Source organism: Rhinatrema bivittatum, chromosome 4, assembly GCF_901001135.1.
Source record: "Rhinatrema bivittatum chromosome 4, aRhiBiv1.1, whole genome shotgun sequence".
In the NCBI taxonomy this organism is placed as follows: domain Eukaryota; kingdom Metazoa; phylum Chordata; class Amphibia; order Gymnophiona; family Rhinatrematidae; genus Rhinatrema; species Rhinatrema bivittatum.
In genome coordinates, this window is record NC_042618.1 from 431,405,972 (window position 1) to 431,428,677 (window position 22,706).

The 22,706-nt window shown below is 45.4% G+C and overlaps 1 protein-coding gene across 5 annotated transcripts in view; it reads right to left on the reverse strand.

Moving 5' to 3' along the window:
- Window positions 1-22,706, reverse strand: part of ITPR1 (inositol 1,4,5-trisphosphate receptor type 1) — a 450,198-nt gene that overhangs the window by 77,012 nt on the left and 350,480 nt on the right. For all 5 annotated transcript variants that reach the window (XR_003856666.1, XM_029601463.1, XM_029601465.1 and 2 more), the window contains 2 exons: window positions 9,950-10,133; window positions 8,850-9,103 (listed from right to left, as the gene is read on the reverse strand). Coding sequence is in view for 4 of the 5 variants with exons in the window: in XM_029601463.1 (XP_029457323.1) it covers window positions 8,850-9,103; window positions 9,950-10,133 (438 nt within the window). In the remaining variant the exon portion in view is untranslated. The remainder of the gene's footprint in view (window positions 1-8,849; window positions 9,104-9,949; window positions 10,134-22,706) is intronic.

Sequence of the window (22,706 nt, forward strand, 5' to 3'; positions counted from 1 at the left end):
AGATAGGCAGACGCGATCGCCTCCTTCAACTAGCGAGAGATCGTAATCTTAGAGGCCTGCTTGCCCCTATTGGGCCCACTCTATAAGACAAAAAGATGATCCGAAACTCGGAAACTCATTGGTGCCCTGAAGGTAACGCATGAGGACGAGCTTCACATCAAGACGGCGTAGATCATCCCCTACCGTACTCGCTATATCTGCGGGACAGAACGCGGGGAGCTCCACAGACTGATTGACATGAAAGGAAGAAACAACTTTCAGCAAGAAAGAAGGGACAGTCTTGAGGGAGACACCCCCCCACCCCCCCGAGTACGAAAAACGCAGGAAGGGCTCCCTGCACGACAATGCTTGAATCTCCGACACCCGTCTGGCGGAGCAAATAGAGATTTAAAACACTGCCTTAAGTGTTAGATCCTTGAGAGTAGAATGGCGGAGAGGCTCGAAGGGAGCTTGGCAGAGAGCCCGGAGGACCAAATTAAGGCTCCACGAGGGACAAGTGAAATGCATCGGCGGCTTCAAATGTTTAACTCCCTGAGGAAATGGACAACATCTGGATTAGACGCAACTGCATAACCTTCAAGATTTCCCAAGAGAGAGCCGAGGGCAGAAACCTGTACCCGGAGTGAACCGAACGATAGACCCTTAGAGAGACCACGCTGGAGAAAAGAAAGAACCAGCGAAACCGGGGCCGAATGTGCCGAGACGCCCGATTCCGCACAGACAATTTCGAAAACCTTCCAGACCCGGACATAGGCGAATGAAGTAGAAGTCTTGTGGGCACGCAGAATAGTGGATATGACTTCCTCCTTATATCCCTTCTTTCTCAATCTCCGCCGTTCAAAAGCCAGGCTGCTAGACAGAAGCAATCCGCCTGGTCGAAAAATACGGGACCCTGGCAGAGCAGGTACTGAAGGTGACAGAGACAAAGAGGGCTGTCCATCGACAGGTTTTCTAGATCCGCGAACCACGGTCTGCGGAGCTACTCGGGAGCTATGAGAATGACCGGACCCCTGTGGAGTTCTATCCTTCTGAGAACTTTTCCCACCAGGGGCCAAGGAGGGAACACGTACAGAAGGACGTCGCGAGGCCAGGGAAGGACTAGTGCTCCCTCCAGCGACTGAGAAACCTGGGAGCTTTGGCATTGTCCATGGTTTGCAGTCAGGTCCAGGTGAGGAGATTGACAATCAGATCCAGTGCTTCAGACAATTCCCACTTGCCCGGATCGAGACGCTGGCGACTCAAGAAATTGGCTTGAACATTCTCCTTGCCCACTATGTGAGAAGCTGCTAGGCATACCAGATGGTGCTCCACCCATACAAAGAGCTGGCTGGCTTCAAGGGCCACCAGGCGACTCCTGGTTGCCCCCCTGGCGATTGAAATACACCACCATGGTAGAGTTGTCCGAGAGCACCCGGACTGCTCTTCGGCAAAGCAGCAGGAGAAAAGCTTTGAGAGCCAGTTGAACCGCCCGAGCCTCCAGGCGATTGATGTGCCAGCGGGACTGGACTGGGGACCAGTATTCCCTGCGTGGCTGCGACTGGCAGACTGCTCCCCACCCGGAGAGGCTGGCATCTGTTGTGACTACAATCACTGCGGAGTCTGAAAAGCGATTCCTTTCAGAAGGTGCTTGAGCGATAGCCACCACTGTATGTCGCTGATGGTAGAGTCTGAGAGACGGAGCAGCATCTGAAACTGTTCCGACACCAATTTCCAGCGGGATAGCAAAGCTTTCTGTAAGGGATGCATATGCGCAAAAGCCCAGGGGACCAGGTCGATAGTGGAAGCCATGGTCCCCAGGACCTGAAGGTAATCCCACATTGTGGGGAGAGGCATGGAAAGGAAGCTTCGGACGTGATCCATCAGCTTGAACGCTCGAGTGTCTGGCAGGAATATCTTGCCGACTCGGGTATCGAACTGAGCCCCTAGGAATTCTAAGACCTGTGAGGGTCGCACATTGCTCTTGGGAAAATTGACTATCCACCCCAGAGAAGAGCAAGACGCGGTCTACTGCCAGCTTGCATAGGGTCTCCAACTTGGCCCGTTCTAGCCAATCGTCCAGGTAAGGGTGGACTAGGACTCCGTCCCACCGGAAGGTGGCCGCCACCACCACCATAACCTTGGTAAACGTGCATCGTGCTGTGGCGAGACCGAAGGGCAGAGCCCGGAACTGAAAGTGTTGTCCCAAGATGTGGAATCGGAGATACCTCTGATGTTCGGCACAAATTGGTATGTGCAGGTAGGCCTCTGTCAAGTCGAGAGAGGCCAGAAATTCTCCGGGATGAACAGCCGCTGTAACTGCCCTCAGGGTCTCCATCCGAAAATGGGGCACTTTGAGGGCTTATTTGATTCTCTTGAGGTCCAAGATGGGGCAGAAAGAGTTGTCCTTTTTTGGAACCACAAAGTAAATAGAATACTGGCCGGGGTCTTGTTCCTCCAAAGGAGCCGGGACTATAGCCCCCAGCCCCTGGAGTCTGGCGAGAGTCTGACAGTCTGTGGCCCGCTTCCGATGTCCGCACGGGGAGACTATGTGCAGATCCGGAAGGTCTCGAGCAAATTCTAAAGCGTATCCTCTTTCGATTATCTCGAGGACCCACTGGTCTGACATGATTTTGACCCATTCCTCTAGGAACCGAGATAGACGACCACCTAAGTTTGGAACGGAGGAATGGGCCAGCTGAATCTCATTGGGAGGCGGGCTTGGTCGCAGGACGCTGTGGGTTACCATCTCGGAAGGCACGACGGCCACGAAAGGACTGAGACCAGGATTGAGATCTGGAGGAGTTTCCCTTAGAGAAGGCCCCTCTTGCCCGAGGATTATATCGCCGCTGACCCTGGAATCGGGTACATCTGAGGAAGAAGGCTCTCGACTGTTTCTGGCGGTCCTCAGGTAGTTTATGAACCTTGTTTTCACTCAAGGATTTAATAAGCTGCTCCAGGTCCTTGCCAAAAAGCAACTTACCCTTAAAAGGAAGCGTGCCCAATTGCATCTTGGAAGATGAGTCAGCCGACCAATTACGGAGCCAGAGGAGCCATCTGGCCGAGACTGCTGAAGCCATTGCTTTTGCTTGGACACGAAACAAGTTGTAAAGGGCATCTGCCCCATACTCTACAGCGCCTTCCAACCTTTCAGCCTGCTCTGCCTCTGCAGATGGAAGGTCCTGGGTGCTGAGCAATTGTTGAACCCACCTAAGGCTTGCCTGCTGCATGAGACTGTTGCAGATCATCGCCCGAACACCCAAGGCCAAGACTTCGAAGATGCGCTTGAAATGGAATTCTAGCTTGCGGTCTTGAACATCCTTCAGGGCCGTAGCACCCACCACCGGAATGGTGGTGTGCTTCATGACTGCAGACACAGAAGAATCCACCTTGGGAATTTTCAGTATGTCCAGGCGGAAGAGGATAGAGCTTCTCCATAGCCCTCCCGACGCAGAGCCCCGAATCGAGAGCCTCCCATTCCTGGAGGAGCATCAGCCTATGCATGGGATGAAGGGGAAGGTGCACGGAAGAGCCCTGAGTCCCGCCAGGAATGGGTCTGCGCAAGCCAGCATCGTGGCCGAGAACTCATCCACTGAAGGACACTCGATCCCCAGCTCCTGTGTGATAAAGGGGATAAATGGTTCCAGTTCCTCCCCCCGAAATAGGCAGAGAACTCGGGGTCATCCCCCTCCAGAGGGGGAGGGGGGGGTGTTTCAACAAAATCCGGATCCTGATCCTGGTTCTGGACCATCAATGGAACGGGGGGGATCCGGAGGGGGGGGAACCCCCGGGACCACCCGCACCCGAACAGACCCTTGCGCATCCGGCACCACGTATATCAGAGGAATTTTAGGAGAAGGGGGGCCGGGGGGGTCCGACTCCTCTTGTAAACTGGCTAGGTAGGATGTGTGCATTAGAAGCATAAATTCTGAGGAAAAACGAGGTCTGGCACTTCCGGAGGAGGGGGGGGGGGGGGGTCAGGACCGGCATCCGGAGACTGCACAGGGCTCAAATTGGGGGGGGGGGGGGGGGGGAGAATCCAAAAAATCTGGGTCCTGTGTGTCCTGCTGCCCCAAGGCAGGAGCAGCCGAAAAATCCAAGATGTCCGCCGTTCCTACGGTTTGCCGACCCGGGAACGGCGTAGCCATGCGCTTGCTAGGCCTTGTCCGCGGTCCTGATGTGACCACTGCCGCGGAGGGGCCCTCTCCCCCCGGCAGACACTTGGAGCACAGCCCTTCGCGGGAGAGTCGGATCAAAGACTCCCCGCAGGCAATACAGAGGGCACGAGGCAGAGAAGGAGCAGCAGCAATAAAAATCAGTTGAGCTGCCGAGGCTGAGGGAGCAGAGGCAGGAGAATGAACTCTGCACGCTCCCGTCTCTCAAAGAAGGCTGCCGAGAGGAAAGTGAAACCTCCTCTTTTATTTATTTATTTTTTTCAATCGAGTAGTGCAGGGGAAATAGAGGTCCCTGCTGGCAGCACCGGGGAATAAACGTCCCGGAAGAGAGGGCTGTGGAGGGGGAGTGACTGGAACCACCAGTATCACCCTACAGCCGAGGAACACCGGGGATTGGGAGCCTAAGCTATATTAAACAAGGGGCAAAGCCCCCCTAGGCCCCCCGCGCCCCCCCCCCCCCAAGAGCGAGGAGACAGAAACTGTCTCCTGGATGGAAATCAACAGAGTCCAACTTTAACTTCTTTTTTTTTTTTTAAACTTAACTTTAAAGATAACAAATACTTGCTTGATCCAATAAATTTAGAGAAGAAAGGAGCCCCAAAGCAAGGGCTAAGCAAGAGAAAACCAGGGAACCGCAGGGGGAGCTGTCGCATCTGCTGGAGACAGACGAATACTGAAGGGCTGCAGGGTAGGCTCTGTCCTGATATAGGATACCCTTTCAGTTTTAGTCTGTCTCCATCTGCTGGACAAGAGGCTCAACCCACGGTCTGGACTGATCTGGGTACGTACAGGGAAGGTCAATTTTCACAATGGAAAAAGATAAAGAGAGTGTCTCAGGGATCTGTACTTGGACCAGTGCTTTTCAATATATTTATAAATGATCTGGAAAGGAATATGATGAGAGAGATAATCAAATTTGCAGATGATACAAAATTATTAAATCACAAAGCAGATTGTTGTAAATTGCAGGAGGACCTTGTGAGACTGAAAGATTGGGCAACCAAATGGCAGATGAAATTTAATGTGGACAAGTGCAAGGTGTTGCATATAGGGAAAAATAACCCATGCTGTAATTACACAATGTTAGGTTCCATATTAGGAGCTACCACCCAGGAAAAAGATCTAGGCATCATAGTGGATAATACATTGAAATTGTCGGCTTAGTGTGCTGCAGCAGTCAAAAAGGCAAACAGAATATTAGGAGTTATTAGGAAGGAAATGGTGAATAAAATGGAAATATCAATGCCTTTGTAGCACTTCATGGTGAGACTGCACCTTGAGTACTGTGTACAATTCTGGTCCCGCATCTCAAAAAAGTAGTAGTTGCACTGGAGAAGGTACAGAGAAGGGTGACCAAATGATAAAGGGGCTGGAATGGCTCCCTTATGAGGAACAGATGGCTCAGGGGGGATATGATAGAGGTCTATACAATCATGAGATTTCCTGAATGGGTAAATGTGAATTGGTTATTTACTCTTTCAGATAACAGGACTAGGGGACACTCCATGAAGTTAACAAGCAGCATGTTTAAAACTAATCAGAGAAAATTCTTTTTCACTCAACGCACAATTAAGATCTGGAATTTGTTGCCAGAGGATGTGGTTAGTGCAGTTAGTGTAGCTGGGATTAAAAAAAGCTTTGGATAAGTTCTTGGAGTAGTCCATTAACTGCTATTAATCAAGATGACTTAGGGAATAGCCAATGGTATTACAGTCATTAGTAGCATGGGATCTACTTAGTTTTTGGGTACTTGCCTCGTACTTGTAACCTGGTTTGGCCACTGTTGGAAACAGGATGCTGGGCTTGATGGTCCCTTGGTCTGACCTAGTATGGCAACTTCTTATGTTCTTATATTTTGTGTGTTTTTATTGTTCCCCTCTGTGAACATTGAAGCATGTGGGTTATACATCTTATAATAAATATCAAAGTGAAGTTGTCTGATCACCAAGTCTCTTCCACATTTCCATCCAGATACCAAACCTTTAGAGGGGTTCCATGTCCACAGGGACCCTATACCTTCCATGTTCAAACACAGATAGCTTACTTCAGAACACTGTCCAAAAGATAAGCCTGAAGGGGGAAGTGTTGGTGGGAGATTTTACCTTGCCAGATGTGGACTGGAGTATCCCATCTGTTAAATCTGAGAGAAGTAGAGAGACTGTGGATTCCTTCCAAGGAGCTATGATCAGACAAATGGTGATGGAAGCCACAAGGGATGGACTGAAACTGAACCTGGTACTTACAGAAATGGAGGAAGTGTTTCACATATCTGGGTAGGTGCTCACCTGAGCACCAGTGATCAGGCGGTATTGGTTTGATATTATGGCCAAGGAGAGGAATTGCATGAAGCCCCAAATTCTGAGGGTCAAAAATACTGAGTTTGGTAAAATAGACAAGAGCCTTAAGGAGGTGCTGATGGGGTGGGAGGATGTAGGTGAAGTGGAAGAACAGTGGGCGAAACTAAAGGAAGCCATCATAATGGCAAGAAATTAGGTTAGAAAAATTAGAGGAAAAGGAAACAGATCTGGTTCTCCAAAGGGGTGGCTGAAAATATAAAGGCAACCCCCCCCCCCCCGGCATTCCAAAAGTACAAATGTTCTCAAACACACCACTAGGAAGAATATCTAGTAAAGATGAAAGAGACAAAAGAAATCAGGCTGGCACAAGCAGAAGAAAAGAGCTAAAGCCAAGATGACAAGACTTTTTTCAGATATGTTGGAGAAAGAAGGAAGACTACAGGTGGAATAGTAAGACTGAAAGAAGCTGTGTGTGAAGAAAGATCCGGAGAAAGCAGAAATGCTAAAATACTTCTGTTCCCTATTCACCGAAGATGATTTTGGACAAGGACTACGGATTGTTGGCAAGAGCACATCTGGATATGACAATGCTTACAGAAGGGAGTGTACGGGGAACTAGCAACACTGAAAATGGACAAAGCCATGGAGCCGGATGGGAGGTATAGAAAGGAAGTCGGAGGTTGTGGCAGCTCCACCTAAAGACATATTCAATAGATCTTTGGAGACGGGAGTGGTTTTATGGGACTGGAGAAGGGAGGATGTGGTCCCTTTTTATAAAAATGGTAGCAGAGAAGAGGTTACAAATATAGGCCTATTACTCTTACGCTGATGGTGGAAAATTCGTGGAGACTTTTCTGAAGGAAAGGAAAATGAATTATCTACAATGCAATGGGTTGCAGGATTCAAGACAGCATGGTTTACCAGAGGCCATAAGCTTTGAAACAGGGTGGGCCACCTGGGGCAAGGCCTTGCCAAATTTTCATTCTCTTGCTCCCAGAAGTGCTGTACAGCTTTGCATTCTCGCGCTGGTCTCCTAAGACACGTAGATCATCATGGGAATACAGGCTGATCTGCATGTCTCACAAAAGCAGCATAAGGATGCGGAGAGCCGCATGGTGTGAGACAGCACCAGCACTTCTGGGACAATAGAGCCTGACGCGTAAGGAACGCAGGCTGGCTGGGGTGGGATCTCTAAGGCTGCATGCTGACCACTTGCTGTGGGGGGGGGGGGGGGGCAGGAGCTGAGGCTGGCCGGCTGTGGATGGGGGTCAATGCTGGAGGCTGGCTGGCTAAATGATGGACACTGGTAAGCAGGACTTAGGTGGCTGACTAGAGAATTATATTTATTTATTTTAGATTTAGCTCACAGCTTTTCATTTGTAGCTCAAGGTGAGCTACAATCAGGTATCTTAGGTATTTCCTTGCCCCCCGAGGGCTCGCAATCTAAGTTTCTGCCCGAGGCAATGGGAGGTTGAAGTGACTTGGCTCAAGGTCACAAGGAGCAGCAGCAGGATTCAAATCCTGGCTTTCCTGGTTCTCAGCTGCTGCTCTAACCACTAGGCTACTCCTTCACAATTAGCTTGCAGGCTGGCTGATGGGGAAGAAATGGTTGGGACAGGCCGATTTAGAGGTGCGGGGGAGGGGGTGGTGGCGGCATCAGGCTAATTGGTTGGGAGGAATGACTGATAAGGCAGTAGCAGGCTTGCAAGCTAGTGGGTATGTGTGTGTGAGAGCACGCAGGATTCAAAAATACGTGGGATAAACACAGAGGATCTCTTATTGGCAAGAAGATGGAAACAAAACACTGGAGTGACCTGCATGAAGAAAAGGTCACACCAAAACCACATTGAAATGATTGTATTGTGTTTCCAAGAAAGACATGGGAGTGAGATTAGGATTCTATGTAGCCCTCAGCCCCCTTGCTTCCCACTGTATAGCTGGGAGGAGGGGGAATACTTTTCAGCTGAGGACAGATTTCAACAGAAACACACCCAGCCAACTTCCTCATCTCTCAGCACCTTCTGGCACCCTACATTAGTTGTCCAAGCATTATGCAGCTGTGAAAACAATCCTTGCTGTAGAAGAATCTGGAAGAAACCAACATGGAGAAGCACCAATGGCTGAGGACTTTCAGACAAGTTCCTTCTGTATTGTTCACCAGCCACAGTCCAGCAGCTGCTGAGGAATCAAGCCAGCCCTTAATGCTAACAAAAGCAATTTACAGCCAGCATTGCCACAGTCACTCTTCCACCTCTGCCAGTACATGACAAGGAAGCAAAACAAAAGCATGTCCTAATCATTGTAAAATACGGTCAGCTACAAAAAGGAGTCGTCGTCCCGTCCCCTCCCTCATCAAGCAGAGCCGGACGCCATGGCTGGCAGGGCCCCTCCCCCCCCTCACCTGCAGGTCCCTGTTGTGGTTCTCACACAGCAGCTGCAGGAAGCGCAGAATGGGCTGCATTATGGTGATGACCGGGCTCATCTCCAGTTCATCAGTGTTCTTCTCGGCGGAGCCTGGTATGCCGTCTGCCTGTGGGTAGTGGTCTTCGGGGTCTGCTTCCCTACGGTAGGAGTTATATGCCTTCCTGGTAGCAGCAGAAGCCTCTAGGAGCTGCTCACGTGCCTCCTCCGTGATCTGTGCACTGGGCTCTCTGGCTGCAGAACCACAGAGTGAGAAGGTTAAAGCCTAGCACAGACACTCAAGGGAATGGGTGGAATTTAAATCCCCATGTTAAAAGGGTTCAAAGTAAATAGAAACAAATAGCCCTTTTGTTTTCTCAAATGAGGGACTAGTCTGAATGTGAGTGAAATAATCCATTGCACTGCTTCTTCTCCCCTTGGCTGCTCCTCTCCCTACAGGTAACTCTAGTCGAGCAGCTGGATTTCAATAGCCAATTGGGGGAAATCACACCCCTGGTATGGGTTACATGATTTTCCATGTATCTCCCCCTCTTTGATGGTTTGCAAGCTCAGGAGTGGGAACTGGCTAAACAGAGTGCCCTTTTGGGCATCAGTTTCTCCCTCTGATGTTAGGGGGAAAGGGGAACAGAAAGATAGGTCAAAAGGACACAGGGCTTCCTGAAGCAAGGAGGTTGCCCCAATACAGTGCAAACTGATCCATACACACCTGAAACCCCTTCCTCATGGTACTGGTAATAGTGAACCCCTGGCACCACATGGACACAATGTGGGCCATTCTGAGACCAAAAGCACTCATGATCTAAGGGGTTTAACTCTTGCTGTGCATGGACCAAAAAGTTGAATCTAGCTCCTCAACTGCCTGACTCATTTCAGATAATGCCCTCCCCTCTCAGTAATCCGAATGGTGCCCACACCATTCCCCCCCCCCCCCATGCCGCTCAGTAATCTATACCCTGCACACATACTATAGCCTCCCCAATGCAGCTCGGTAATCTATATGCTGCACACCCCCTTCCCCACGTGGCTCAGTAATCAGTATCCTCGATATACTGTAGCACTTGCTTCCATCTTGGCACTCACCTCTCTTGCGCACTGGAGCCTCCTTTTCTGAAGACTCTTCGTCTTTCTTCTTGTTGCCCAGGTCACTGGTGTTCACACTTACTGTGGCTTTGATTTCTTGCTGAGCTACTTTCATCCGGTCATAAAAAACTTTAAAGAACTTCTCAGACTTTTTGTCCTCTGTCAATCGGCAGAAGAAGGAATGCTGAGAAAGGAAAGGAAAGGGGAACATTTCACACGCTGTCATGTCCAGAGCCCTCTGTGTGTGTGTGTGGGGGGGGGGGGGGGAGGGTGACCTAGGGGATTCTAACCCCCATTCGTCAGGACAGCCTGGGTCATTTTATAGGGTCATGCCCTGGAGCCTCGGCGAGTAACCAAGGCCTGAAGATGACTCTGTTGCAGTGTGATACCAGAACAGCCATGTTCATTCAGCTCACAAAGCAGTGCACTTTTTATGACAGTGTAGAGGGGGGTGAGAATCACTGAAGTCATATCATCCCACCTTGCAGGGCATTATCCCCCACCAAGGGAGGGCAAGTTGAGGGGGGGAAACCAAAGCACACTACTAAGAGAGCCAACAGTTGCTCTTGAAATCACTTCCATCACCTCTTCAACAAACGCTATTAGAAAGTAAAGTCTGGACAGTCTGCACCCCTCACCTCATTCCTGTGGCCTTGGATAAAAGTTACAATATGATTGGCCAATGAAAATATTTTGACATCAAGTGGGTTTTTTAACAGATTTATAAAATAAAAGCAAAGAACACTGTTGTGATAATAAACCTGGGGACTGTTCTGTTCAATATTTTTGTGAGCGATATTGCAGAAGGGTTAGAAGAAAGTAGAAACACCTGAGGAAGCAGCCAAAATGAGAATTATCTAAAAACAACAATTTGCTTTTTCAGTCGATAAGCAAACTGAATTAGCCATTACATGTGGAGAGTCCTAAGCTGAGGGCTTCAGCATAGCATTTACTTAGTAAGCAACCCAGACCTCGCCATGAAGATGGACTACAATGAAACCGGAATCTGCAAAACTGCTTGTCCAAATTTATTGTTAAGTCTTTTGAGATATTATCAAGTCAGTAGTGGGACATAAAGGTATAAATGGAAGACCATATTGAAGCTTTGCATATATCTTCAATAGATACTCCTCAAAGGTATGCAACAGAAGCAGCCTTGGCTCTCACTTGATGAGCCTTTACAGTCTCTGTGATTTGCAATCCTGCTGGCAGTGATGCATGCACTCAGCCATCCAGTTACCTTAGATAAAATATGCTTGGCAATAGCTACTACTAGTCAGTTGGGATCACTTGAGATGAACAGTTGAGATTTTCTGATGTGGCTGAATTTGTTGCTTGCAATATGGTAAGGTCCTTATGCAGTCCAAAGTATGCAGGGCTTTTTTGATGGACTGATTGATATGAAAAACTGAGACAACCTTTGGGAGAAATTTCAGGTGAGAACAGAGAACCACCCTGTTGTGGAAGATCTGCATGTATGGAGAGTAGTGAATGATAGCTTGAAGTTCGCTAACTCTTCTAAATGAAGTCACTGCAACATGTCAGGCATTTTAGAGAAGCTGAGTCCAATGGCTCAAAAGGAAGCTTCATTATTTGGGAAAGGGCTACATTAAGATCCCACTGAGCAGGGGGGTTTTGCACCGGAGGTTTGACATGCCATAGGCCTTTCATGAAGTAAGTTATCAATGGATGGGTATAGATCGGTTTACTGTCTACTTGAGTATAATAAGCTGCTAAGGTGCTGAGATGCACCCATATAGAAGAGATGGTGAGGCCAGAGTCAGTAAGGTGGAGCAAGTATGCTGTAGATGCTTAGGCTCACAGGAAAATGGCTCCAAAGCGTTTTGATGATGCCATTTGGAGTACCTATGCCATTTGAAGGTATAATTCCTTCTTCTGGAAGGTTTCCTAAAGTAGACAAGTATGTCCAAAATTTTTGTAGGTAAGTGAAGATCCTCGCCCACTGAACGCTCAACATCCAAGCTGTAAGGCTGAGGGCTGAAAGGCTGAGTTGGTACAATGTCTTGTCATCCTGTGTCAATATTGTAGTGTCTGTTCCCAGATGTATGGGAGAACTGCTGCAAAGTTGTATGAGATATGCATACCAGATCTGCCTGGGATGCACCGGGGCTAAAAGGATTAGACAAGCACAGTCTAAGAACTTTCTGAACTGTTCTGGCAAACAGTGATAATGGTGTAAAAGCGTACATGAGGCTTTGTCCCCAGTCAAGGAGGAAAGCATACTGAGCCAACCTGTGATTGCTTGGTAGGAATGAGCAAAACTGATTTAGTTTTGTGTTCTGCTGTGATGCAAACAGGTCCATTGATGATAGATCCTATATGCTGAAGAGTTCGTCAGCCACTAGAGACCACTTGTGGTGTGGTAGAAACTCTCTATACTGAGTCAATCTGCCAGCGTGTTGGAGATGCCCGGCAGATAAGTAGCCTGAAGAGTAGCTCAATTTGTCTTCACTCAATGCCAGATTTTTAGGGCCTCTTGGAAGACAGAACATGATCCCATACTTTCTTGCTTGTAAAATGCAATGACCAGGTTGTCTGTTTGAACTAGGATGCTCTTCCCCTGAAGGAGATTTGCAAAGGTTGATAGAGCATATCTGATGGCTCTCAACTCTAGAAGACTGATTTGATAGCAACTCTCTTGAACAGTCCAGAGACCTTGTGCTGGAAAGATTCCTTGCTTCTTTGTTTTAGCCTACATTAGGCTCTGTAGCATTTACGTTATGTTATGTTATTACCCCATATATCTGTATCCAAGTTACTTTTACCTGTTCATTGTAAGACATTAACTTGTCATTGTTCTGTTCAGAATGTAAACCGAATTGATCAGTAGCTCTGTTATTGGAAAATCGGTATATAAAAGTGCAAAATAAATAAATAAATAAGATTCCAGTATGCGCTCCCCACCCTTTGATGGAGGCATCTGTAGCCAGAACTACTTCGTAGGGGAGCGAGTGAAGAGGGCTCCTTCCTTGAAAACTCATGGGTGTAAGCATTACTGTAACTCTTGTTTCATAATTCTTATCTGCTCTGGAGATGACAGCGGTGGAGTTCGTTGATCTCATTGGAGGCAGTGGATGTGAAGATGGGTTAGCAGAACCACATGGATGGCTGCTGCCATAAGACTAAGAACCACTAGGAGTCGCCTTGCAGATGAGTGATGTCATGGTGTCATTCGGTCAGGAGGCAGGAATTCTCTTTCTTGCATCAAATTTACCCTAGCCCCAGTAAATATGAGTCTCTGAGTGGGCTCCATATTTGATTTCTAAAAGTAGATTAGAAAACGTAAGTGTTGTAGAAGAGCTATGGTTGAACTCCAAATATAGCATTTTGTCTCTTGAGTTCACTGTAATGAGCCAATTCTCCAGGTACAGGAAGACTTGTACTCCTTGGAAATGAAGATGAGCTGAAAATAGTGCGAGGTATTTTGTAAAGACCCTTGGGTCTGACAAGAGACCTAATGGGAGTTCTTTGTACTGTTAGTGGAAAGAATCCATCTGGAAGAAGAGGTAGAGCCAATATGAAGGGTGGATGGGTATGAATGCATACATCCTTCAGATCCAAGCACACATTCATTCATCCTTCTGTACATAAGGCATGTTCTCGTGCTGAGGGAGTTTATTTTGAATTTCTCTTGTAGTATACGTTTGTTCAAGCATCTCAAGTCGAGAACGGGCCACAGATCTTCCTCCCTCCCTTCTTGTGAATAAGGAGGTATCGGGAATAGAACCAAGGGCATGTCCCTGGAGAAGTCCATATACTGCTATCAAGTTGACTTTGGGCATAGCCATTGCTTATTAACGGCATTATTTCATGTTTGGATACTTGCCGGATGCTTGTTTCCTGGACCAGCCACTGTTGGAATACAGGATGCTAGGTTTGATGGACTCTTGGTCTGACTCAGTATGGCAATTTATTATTTTCTTATGCCGAGATGCTTGAATTGGTTCTATCACTTGTTGTTGAAGTGATTGGACTTCCAGTCAAAGCTGTGCTAAAAGAGAAGGATCTCAATGGAGCCGCCAAACAATGTGGGAGAGATGGAGGCCAGGAGAAACCCAACCAGTACCCAGACTGCACAATTTGAAGGACCCAGGTGTCCTTGGTGATCTGACACCTCTCCTCCACAAAATGTTGGATCTTTCTCCTACTGGGAGAGCTGGAAATGTATTGTTTGGAGGGATCAAAAAGTAGGCCATGGTTTAGGTTGGGTCTGTTGTGTAGGTGTCAGTTGGCAGCAATCTTCTTGTCGAGGCCTGGCTGAAGTGGCTGTTGACGCTGGACCAGAAAGAGGTATGGTTGAAAAGACCGATAAGGCCTTCTGTGGAAGTATGGTCATTTGAATTGATAGAGGTGACACTGCGCCGTAGATAGCTAATTCAGGAGCTATTCTGGTCCTTAATCTAAGCGACTGCCTCTTGGAGCTTTATGCCAAAATGACTGTCCCCTAAGCAGAGGATGTCTACTAGATTTTTTTTGTGGAAGTCCTCATGGATGCTACTTGCTCGAAGCCATGCCATACATCTAACCCCAATAGAGGCAGATGAAGCATGTGAAACAGAATCAAAGGATTCATATACTGATCAGAGAAGATGACGGATGCCCTCTTCCTTGTCTAGGATTGACTGTGGATAGGAATTGCCTGGCTCTGTGGCAGGTAAGAAAGGCTTCAACATTTGAATGAGGTCATGTATGTACTGTACCATGTAGAATTGGTGGATGGTAATGCAAGAAGATAGCATTGCACTTAATATAAAACAAAATAAATAGAAGTTTGTGGTCTTTTCCAGGAGGAGAATTTGAGTGAATACATGTTTTCTTCGTTTTATTCTTGGCAGATTTAACTACTACGGACTGGTGAAGCAGCTGGACAAAATTGGTGATTATTGAACTCCTAATTTGAGGTCCAACTTTCTAGCAGTAGAGTTTTAGCACGGAAGTTTCCCACATTCTCATGTGTTTAACATTGAGTATGCTGTAAACTAGAATGGTTTCTGGTTTGGTTGGACTGTCCAGTATTTGAAGAAGCCCCAGGAGCTCAGAGCAGGAGCCTGTGTGTTTGCAGACATGGATGCAGTGGGCAGTATCCATCTTTTCCACAAACAGAATAGGTCAGATCTTCTGGTGGTGAGGTGTGGTCTGGAGGATTTGTAAGAGGATCCAAGGATATGCTGGTACAGTCTTCATCCAAGCCTAAATGTATAGGGTTGCTTACCCTGGACTCCAGTGATGAAGAGGGTGAGCCGGGAGTGGCTTCTAATTGACATGGAGCAGCAGCAGCCTGGTCTAACCCCTCTGACCTGCTTGAATCCACTGTAATAGATGAACTAGCCCTGTGCAAGGGTTATGATGAATTCATCCCTGTAGCTGATATCAAGACTTCCATCTGTGGTATCACCATAGCGAGAGTGTAAAGGAATGTTCCTTCTATCTCATTGGCCAGGGGGGTAAAAAAAGGCCACACCAAGTATGTGATTTGGTTGAGCGACTGTGTCCTCTGGCTGGCGTATTTGGTGGGACATCCTCTTCTGAGACCAGGATAGGCTCCTGCAGGATGACAAATGGCCTGCTAGGAGTGAGTGGTACAATTGAGGTCACTGGATCTGCAGAATCCAGAAGTCCATCCACCACCAGTCTAGGCAGGGTAAGTGTCCTGGTTATTGGCAGCAGCAAAGGCAATTGACCCCTTCTCCTCAGATCTAGAATGGGCTGTGTAGAGCTGTGTTGGCAAAGTAGCTTGATAAATCAAAGTCTGAAGTGGATGCTTCAACGTGTCTTTGGAGACACATGTCGAGGAATCCAGTACAGGTTAACGAGCACATCAGTGTATTGGAGTTCTGTGTATATAGCACATTGATGTGTTCTGTGCCACTGGCATCAGTGGAAGTTGCATTGGGTGAGTTGATGCACTGCTCATCGCTAATGCTGTTGATGATAGCTGGATTGACTGCTGATCCATCACACTTAGAATGCTTCTTTGATGCAGACTGTGATGGATCCAGTGATCGATGCTGCTTTGCCTTTCACACCGGATGGCTGGTAGAACTGGACCATGCAGCTTCGGCTTGAGCGGATGGGGACTTTGAGGAGTGGCTGCTCAACTCTTCCTGGCAAGGCTGCACTGCGGACGAGGACCTACTGCGACTGTGGAGAGATTTACGTAGTTTCTCAATTTGAAGCATCCTGGACTTCTGCAAGCATATGGACATCCATGCACAGGAATGGCAGTTCTGGTCATGATGAGGGCTGAGGCATTGATAACGCAATTCGTTGCTGTTGGTGAGGGACAATCTTCCCATAGATACAACTTTTGAAACCGCTCACCGTAGTTTATTTCTTCTTCTGCCCAGACATGGTAGAAGAAAAGGCCACACATTATCATTATGAAGTTTGTTTTTTTTTTCCCAGTAGGAGAGAGAATTCACATCTGTGCTGTGCTCGAACAAAAAATGACTGAGGAGACTCACGAGGTAATGCTTGTGCAGGAACTCGGAGAGACGAGTCCATTTGCTGCCACTGGCTGACATCACCCATATGTAATGGCTAATTTAGCCTGCTTGACAGAAAGAAATCTGACAAGCCTAAATCAGATGCTTGCCTTATGCATTACTGCATTTGTGTGATTTGTCAGTCACCACCTCCAGAGTCATGTATAGCACATGCATGTAAATATAGTAGGATAAAGCAGGAACTGGTGTCAGTCCTGTAGAAAGAGATTTTAATGTAGCCCTTGGCTTGCCATGCCACTTTCTGAGTGCTTATCCTATTTCTGAATACTCCTGAAAAAGAGCGAAACACTCCTAGCCACTGAGAGTGCGAAAGTGTACCTAGTAAGCTTCACACAACAGGACAGGGGACCCTACAAAGCAGAACACAGCTAACATCATGCAGCTACTAACAGCTTAAGAGATATCCTAGGTCAAATCACACAATTCTAGGCCTCTGCCTGGATATAAAAGTTCCAGAAATATGAGAGCAGAAAAGCTGTCTGAAAAAATCCGAAAAAGAACTACAGAGGAATTACCAACACAATGTGAGAATTTAAAGAGGCCTGCTGTCTGCTACTAATCAATGTTCTGGGAAAAACTAGCAATAATTCAGCCCACACAGAGCCCACTGGACCTGAACAACTGAGGCCCTGTGGCACACCACAAAGAAATCAGTTTATCAGACCACATTTACCAGGCTAAACACCCCCAGGGGAACTGCAGGCCAGACAGCTGAAGCAATGCTAAGGAATTGATTTTACAGGAAATCTTCCACAGAAGGAAAGTCATGAGACAGGACATACAAGGTTTTGGAGTGCGAATCAGCACAGGGAGTGACGCACTGACTGCTCACTACTGGAGCATGCAGCCAGATGCAGCTCAAGGGTCAGGGCTGTAAATGATGTCCTACAGTGTTAAGGTTTAAGCTCTCAGAGAGCCTGGAGTGAAGGTGGCTTCCATAGACAACAATGCAAGGCCACCCAGGACAAGAGCTGCAGAGTTCCCTGCTTGAAATAAAAATGTCACCTTCCTTCTTTAAAAGAAAATTCATTTCTAAATTTAATTGTCAAAGTTCATGGCCAGGAACCAATTCATATTCAGCAGCTTTAACGCAAATGGTAATTAGAACATTCCTCAGCATAGGATGCATTAATGCTCTAATTACATTTACCTTATCATGACCTCAGTACACACAAACAACTGCACCAGATGCTAGGGACCTCACTGCTCATTTTCAGCACTGCTCCCCTATTTCCCACATGACAAAACCATATATCTCTAAGCTCCTGAAAGGATCAGTAGAAGCAAGGTTGGTGGAAGGACTAGGCGATAGCATCGGCATGGTCTTTCCTTCTTCCTGCCTGCATGGCTGGAAGAGAAAACGCCATGGCACGGTCCCCTGTGGGTGGGAAGGAGAGACCATGCCTATGCTAACACAGGTGGTAAGAAGAAGAGCGTGTCCCTTGCTGCAAGACGAAGCAGTACTGGTCCCGGCCTGCACTGAAATGAAGAGCAGGAGGAGCAGCAGCAGCCAAGCAGCGTGGCCCTGCCCACTCAGGAAGCTGTAACATCAGCCCTGGTCCTTGCTCAGCTGTAGGAAGCTGCAAGGAGGCAGAGAAGCGGCAGCCCCGTAGGCCTGAAGAAAAAGGAAGAGCAGTGTAGGCTGTGGGGGTGGAACGATAAGGCTGTTCCTGTTGGTCTTGTGCTGCTGGCAGAAGGGCAGTGAGTGAGAGAGCATGTCTGTGCGTATGCATCTGCATATATAAGAAACAGGGCATGTCTGTGTACATGTATGAGAGGGCATATTTGTGTGTGGGCACATGTATGAAAGACAGGGCATGTCTGTGTGTATGTATGAGAGAGAGGGCTTGTGTATGTGTGTATGCATGTATGTGAAGGTATGAGAGAGCAAGCATGTGTTTAAATATGAGAAAAAGAGGATAAAGTTAATGAGCAACAACCCCTCTCCTCTCCCCCTGCTAATCCATAACAATCTCAAGACATCTGGAATTCAGAAGATCCCACGTATGGATATAAGGGGATTTTTTTTAAATCTTTATTCATTTTAATTATTGGGTGCTGTCTGATGTGTCTGTTTTTAAAGCTTATTGGTATTTGGAAAATTTGTATAACTTAAATTACTGGATGTTGTTCTATTTGTCAGCTGTTATGAAATATGTATTCTTTTTATTAATATGTTTTACTCTTGATAATTTATATTCTGATTTTATTGTTTATTTAATGAATAGTGATGTTTCTGTTTTTCCATTGTTGCACTTCAAAAAGAGACTGGCTTCTTATGGTTTCCAGTACAGTTTTTGTTTACTTTATAGTGTCTTTATTCTGTATTTAACCTTCATGTAGACAGCATGACAAAATCTACTTCATGTTAAATCTTCCTATATATGAAGGAAGCCATGGGGTGGTCACAATTTGTAACCAACCCCACACCCACAAAGCAGGACACATCCTTGACCTAATATTCGCCAATCACAATAAATGCAAAATCGATCTTTCCCACAAAATATTACCATGGTCTGATCACCAGCTAATTAAATCCGATATATCCCTCCTCACCACAAAACAAATATACAAAATAATCAATTTTTAAGAATCGAAAAAAGATTGAACCTGATACACTAAAGAAACCATTAAAAGAAAATATCTGAGTTCACACAACACGCTTCCTCATCTTTTGATTTCTGGGACAAAATCATCAATGACACTGCCGATACCCTATGCCTAATCCTGGAAAAAACGTTCTAAAATGATGGTTACACAACTAAACAAAAGTATAGCTAAGAACTAAGACATGCTAAACAATCCCTGAGAAAATCTGAAAGGCAATGGTGAAAAAACCACTCGATGAAAAATCTAGAAAAATACAAATCGCTTTTAACTAAATACCGTGAACTAATCAATAATGTTAAAAAACAATACTATGCAAAACAGATTCATGGTGTAATATTTAATTCAAAACTACTCTTTGAAACAGTCAAAAATCTAATCAAGGATCCCTCTTCCTCCATCTGAAACAACTATGACTTCACAAAAACTTCATGCAATGAATATGCTAATTCATTGATAAACAAAATCAATATACTCAAATCACAATTCTCCCCCCAACCAACCATCAAAAGAGCCAGGAAAACAACCTATCCAAGCAAAATGAAACTCATTTGACATAGTATCAAAACTTGAAGTCAGTCAAATAATCACTAAAATGAAACCCCTCGATCCACCCACTGGATCCTATCCCTGCAAGTACCCTGAAAAAAAGTAAACAGCGTAATAACCTCATTAGTCACAACCATAATAAACCATTCACTAGCAGAAGGACTGGTACCTAACAAGGCTAAACAAACTGTGATTAAACCAATTCTAAAAAACAAAACTGGCAGAATCGATGACTGGGACAATTATGACCAATATCAAACCTGCCTTTCATTGTGAAAGTTCTAGAAAAAGCAGCTTTACAACTAGAAAACCACCTTGAAGACAACTAAATTTTATACCCAAACCAATTTGGATTTAGAAAAAAAAAAAAAAAAATCGCTCTACAGAAACCCTTCTCATCTCTTTAACTGATCCTGTGCTACAAGCCTTTGACAACAATAATTCATATATCCTGGTACTAATAGACCTTAAAGCAGCATTTGACACAGTTGATCACACCCTGCTATGCCACCAGTTGAATGAAATTGGATTAGGCGGAAATGCCATCAAATGTTTCTCCTCCTTCTTAAAAGATAGGACATTCCAAGTCAAACTAGGTAATCAAATCTCAGACACCTTCTCAATCCATACAGGCGCCCCCAAGGGTCAACACTCTCAGTACTCTCTGTTCAACAACTATCTCTTGCCTATATGCATGCTACTAACAAACCTGGAACTCAACTTCTTCCTATATGCAGACGATATACAATTCTATGTCCCTTTCGACAAAACAATTGAAAAAACTGCGGCAACTCTGTCAACATACATGAAGGCCATATATCAAAAACTTTCCCATCTGAAACTAACTCTTAACACAAAAAACCCCCCGGAAATTATATGGCTAAGGAGAGACAACTCAATACTCAAACCGCCAACCCTAAACCTTGGAATTATCAACATTACTCCATCAGATGAGGTTTGAGACCTTGGAATTTAAATAGACGCGAGTTTCATTATGAAAAAGCATATAAACAAATTAATCAAATCAGGATACTCCAAATTGAGAATTCTACATCAACTAAAGTCTCTGTTAACAATACAAGACTTCCGCACTGTCTTACAAACTCTTATATTCTTTAACTTAGACTACTGCAACTCCCTTTTACTAGGCCTCCCCACAAGCCTACTAAAACCATTACAGTTACTTCAAAATGCATCAGCAAGACTCCTTCTAGGGACAAAGAAATTTGATCACATCACCCCTTTGCTGATAGCCCTGCACTGGCTTCCTATACAATCTAGAATCCATTATAAAGTGTTGTTACTAATATTCATCATCAACAATATCGATCCATGCTCATTAGAAGTGACGCTACAACTCTATTCACCACAGAGAGACCTAAGATCACAAAACAAAGGTCTCCTAATGTACCCTCCACTCAGAACACACACCTAGCGCAAATAAGAGACCGAATGTTTTCAATAGCAGGCCCCAAGCTGTGGAACTCACTTCCAGAGCCATTACGTCAGATAGCAGAAAAAAAGAATTTGGAACAGGAACTGGTATCATAGCTTTTTAGAAAGGCTTACGATTTAACGTAAACAACCATATAAAAAAATAAAAAAAACAAAAATAAATAATACTGAGATTTACTTTGACAGGACAAGAGATAGCGCTAGTCGAACTATCAATAGATAATGAACGAAATAAAGGCTTTTCTAGTATGAGCAGAACCATTTTTACTGTTATATAGTCCTAGAAAGATTTAATATGAACTAAATTAGATAAGTACTACTTAGATATCAATGAAGATGTATAATTATGAAGTAGAATATGCATTCTCTGTGATGTGGAATTAGAAGAGTGAACATTAACACAAAGCATATGTCCATTGACCATGAATATCAATGCTAATACTGTAAACCATTGTGATTTTCTTTTGGAAGGACGGTATATAAAATGCCTAAATAAATAAATATTTGGTGAAGGTCTGTCTGTGTTCTGCATGTGTGACTGAAGTGAGGTATTCTGCTAGCTTTTAGTTTCTGTTTAGGGATCTATAGAAACCTGGCTTGCTCTATTTTCCTAATAAGAGGCCTATTGGTGTTTTAGGGTCTGTAATATTTGCAGTGTCGCTTTTTCATAGGTAGAGTTATTACTGTTTGAGTGCTGGTAATTAATGCTGTTTTGATATGGGAGATTTACAATAATTGTAATATAATTTATTCATGATTTCCTGAGGGCCAAGCCCACACCCAAACATACAATAGGCTTAATATCAGTTCCAAGGGTCCTTTTTACTTTTTCTGCAGGCTTTTCTTTTAGTTGGCACCGCAACAGTGCATGTAAATATAATATATATGTTATAAGTGATATTTTTACCCCTGAAGACTGTACTTTGAATGCCTTTTTCATGTAAAATTATTATAAATGCAATTTTGTGTGTGTGTGCAGGGAGGGTGTGACCTGAGTGGGGGGGAGGGGGCAGCAGGCTGTAAGTTTCGCCTAGGGTACCTAATAACCTTGCATCGGCCCTGAGTAAAAGGTATGGCTCCTTCCCATGGATCTGCAGGGCAGAAAGGCTATGGGTTTCTTACTGCATATTGTGACTTTATTCCCTGCATGTGCTCGAGGCCAGAGGCTGCTCTTTCTATGGTTTGAAACATAATGAAAAGTAACCAAGAACGTGATCTATCAAACACTTACAGTGTGACAGAGAAATTTCACAGTGCCCATAACACCAGCATGAAGACACCAAGACAGACACCTCTTTCTGCAGCAAAGGTGAGATGAAATGGAAATTATCTGGGTACAGTACAGTTAAATGAAGCACAGGGAAGTTCTGGTTATTAAATCTATAAACAGGACCCCATACATTCAGAATAAATGCTTCTCTATGAATGTAGCATACCTGATCCAATGCAAAAAATGTTATGCTACATCAGTGAAACAAGCCATAAAATTAAGGGAAAGAATACATTTTCATAGACATAAAATAACGCAACAAAAGAACAGTGACACCAGGTGAGTATTTTTTATAAGGAAGATCATGACACTTAACAGCCTCACAATCAGGGTACTTAAAAGGGACTTT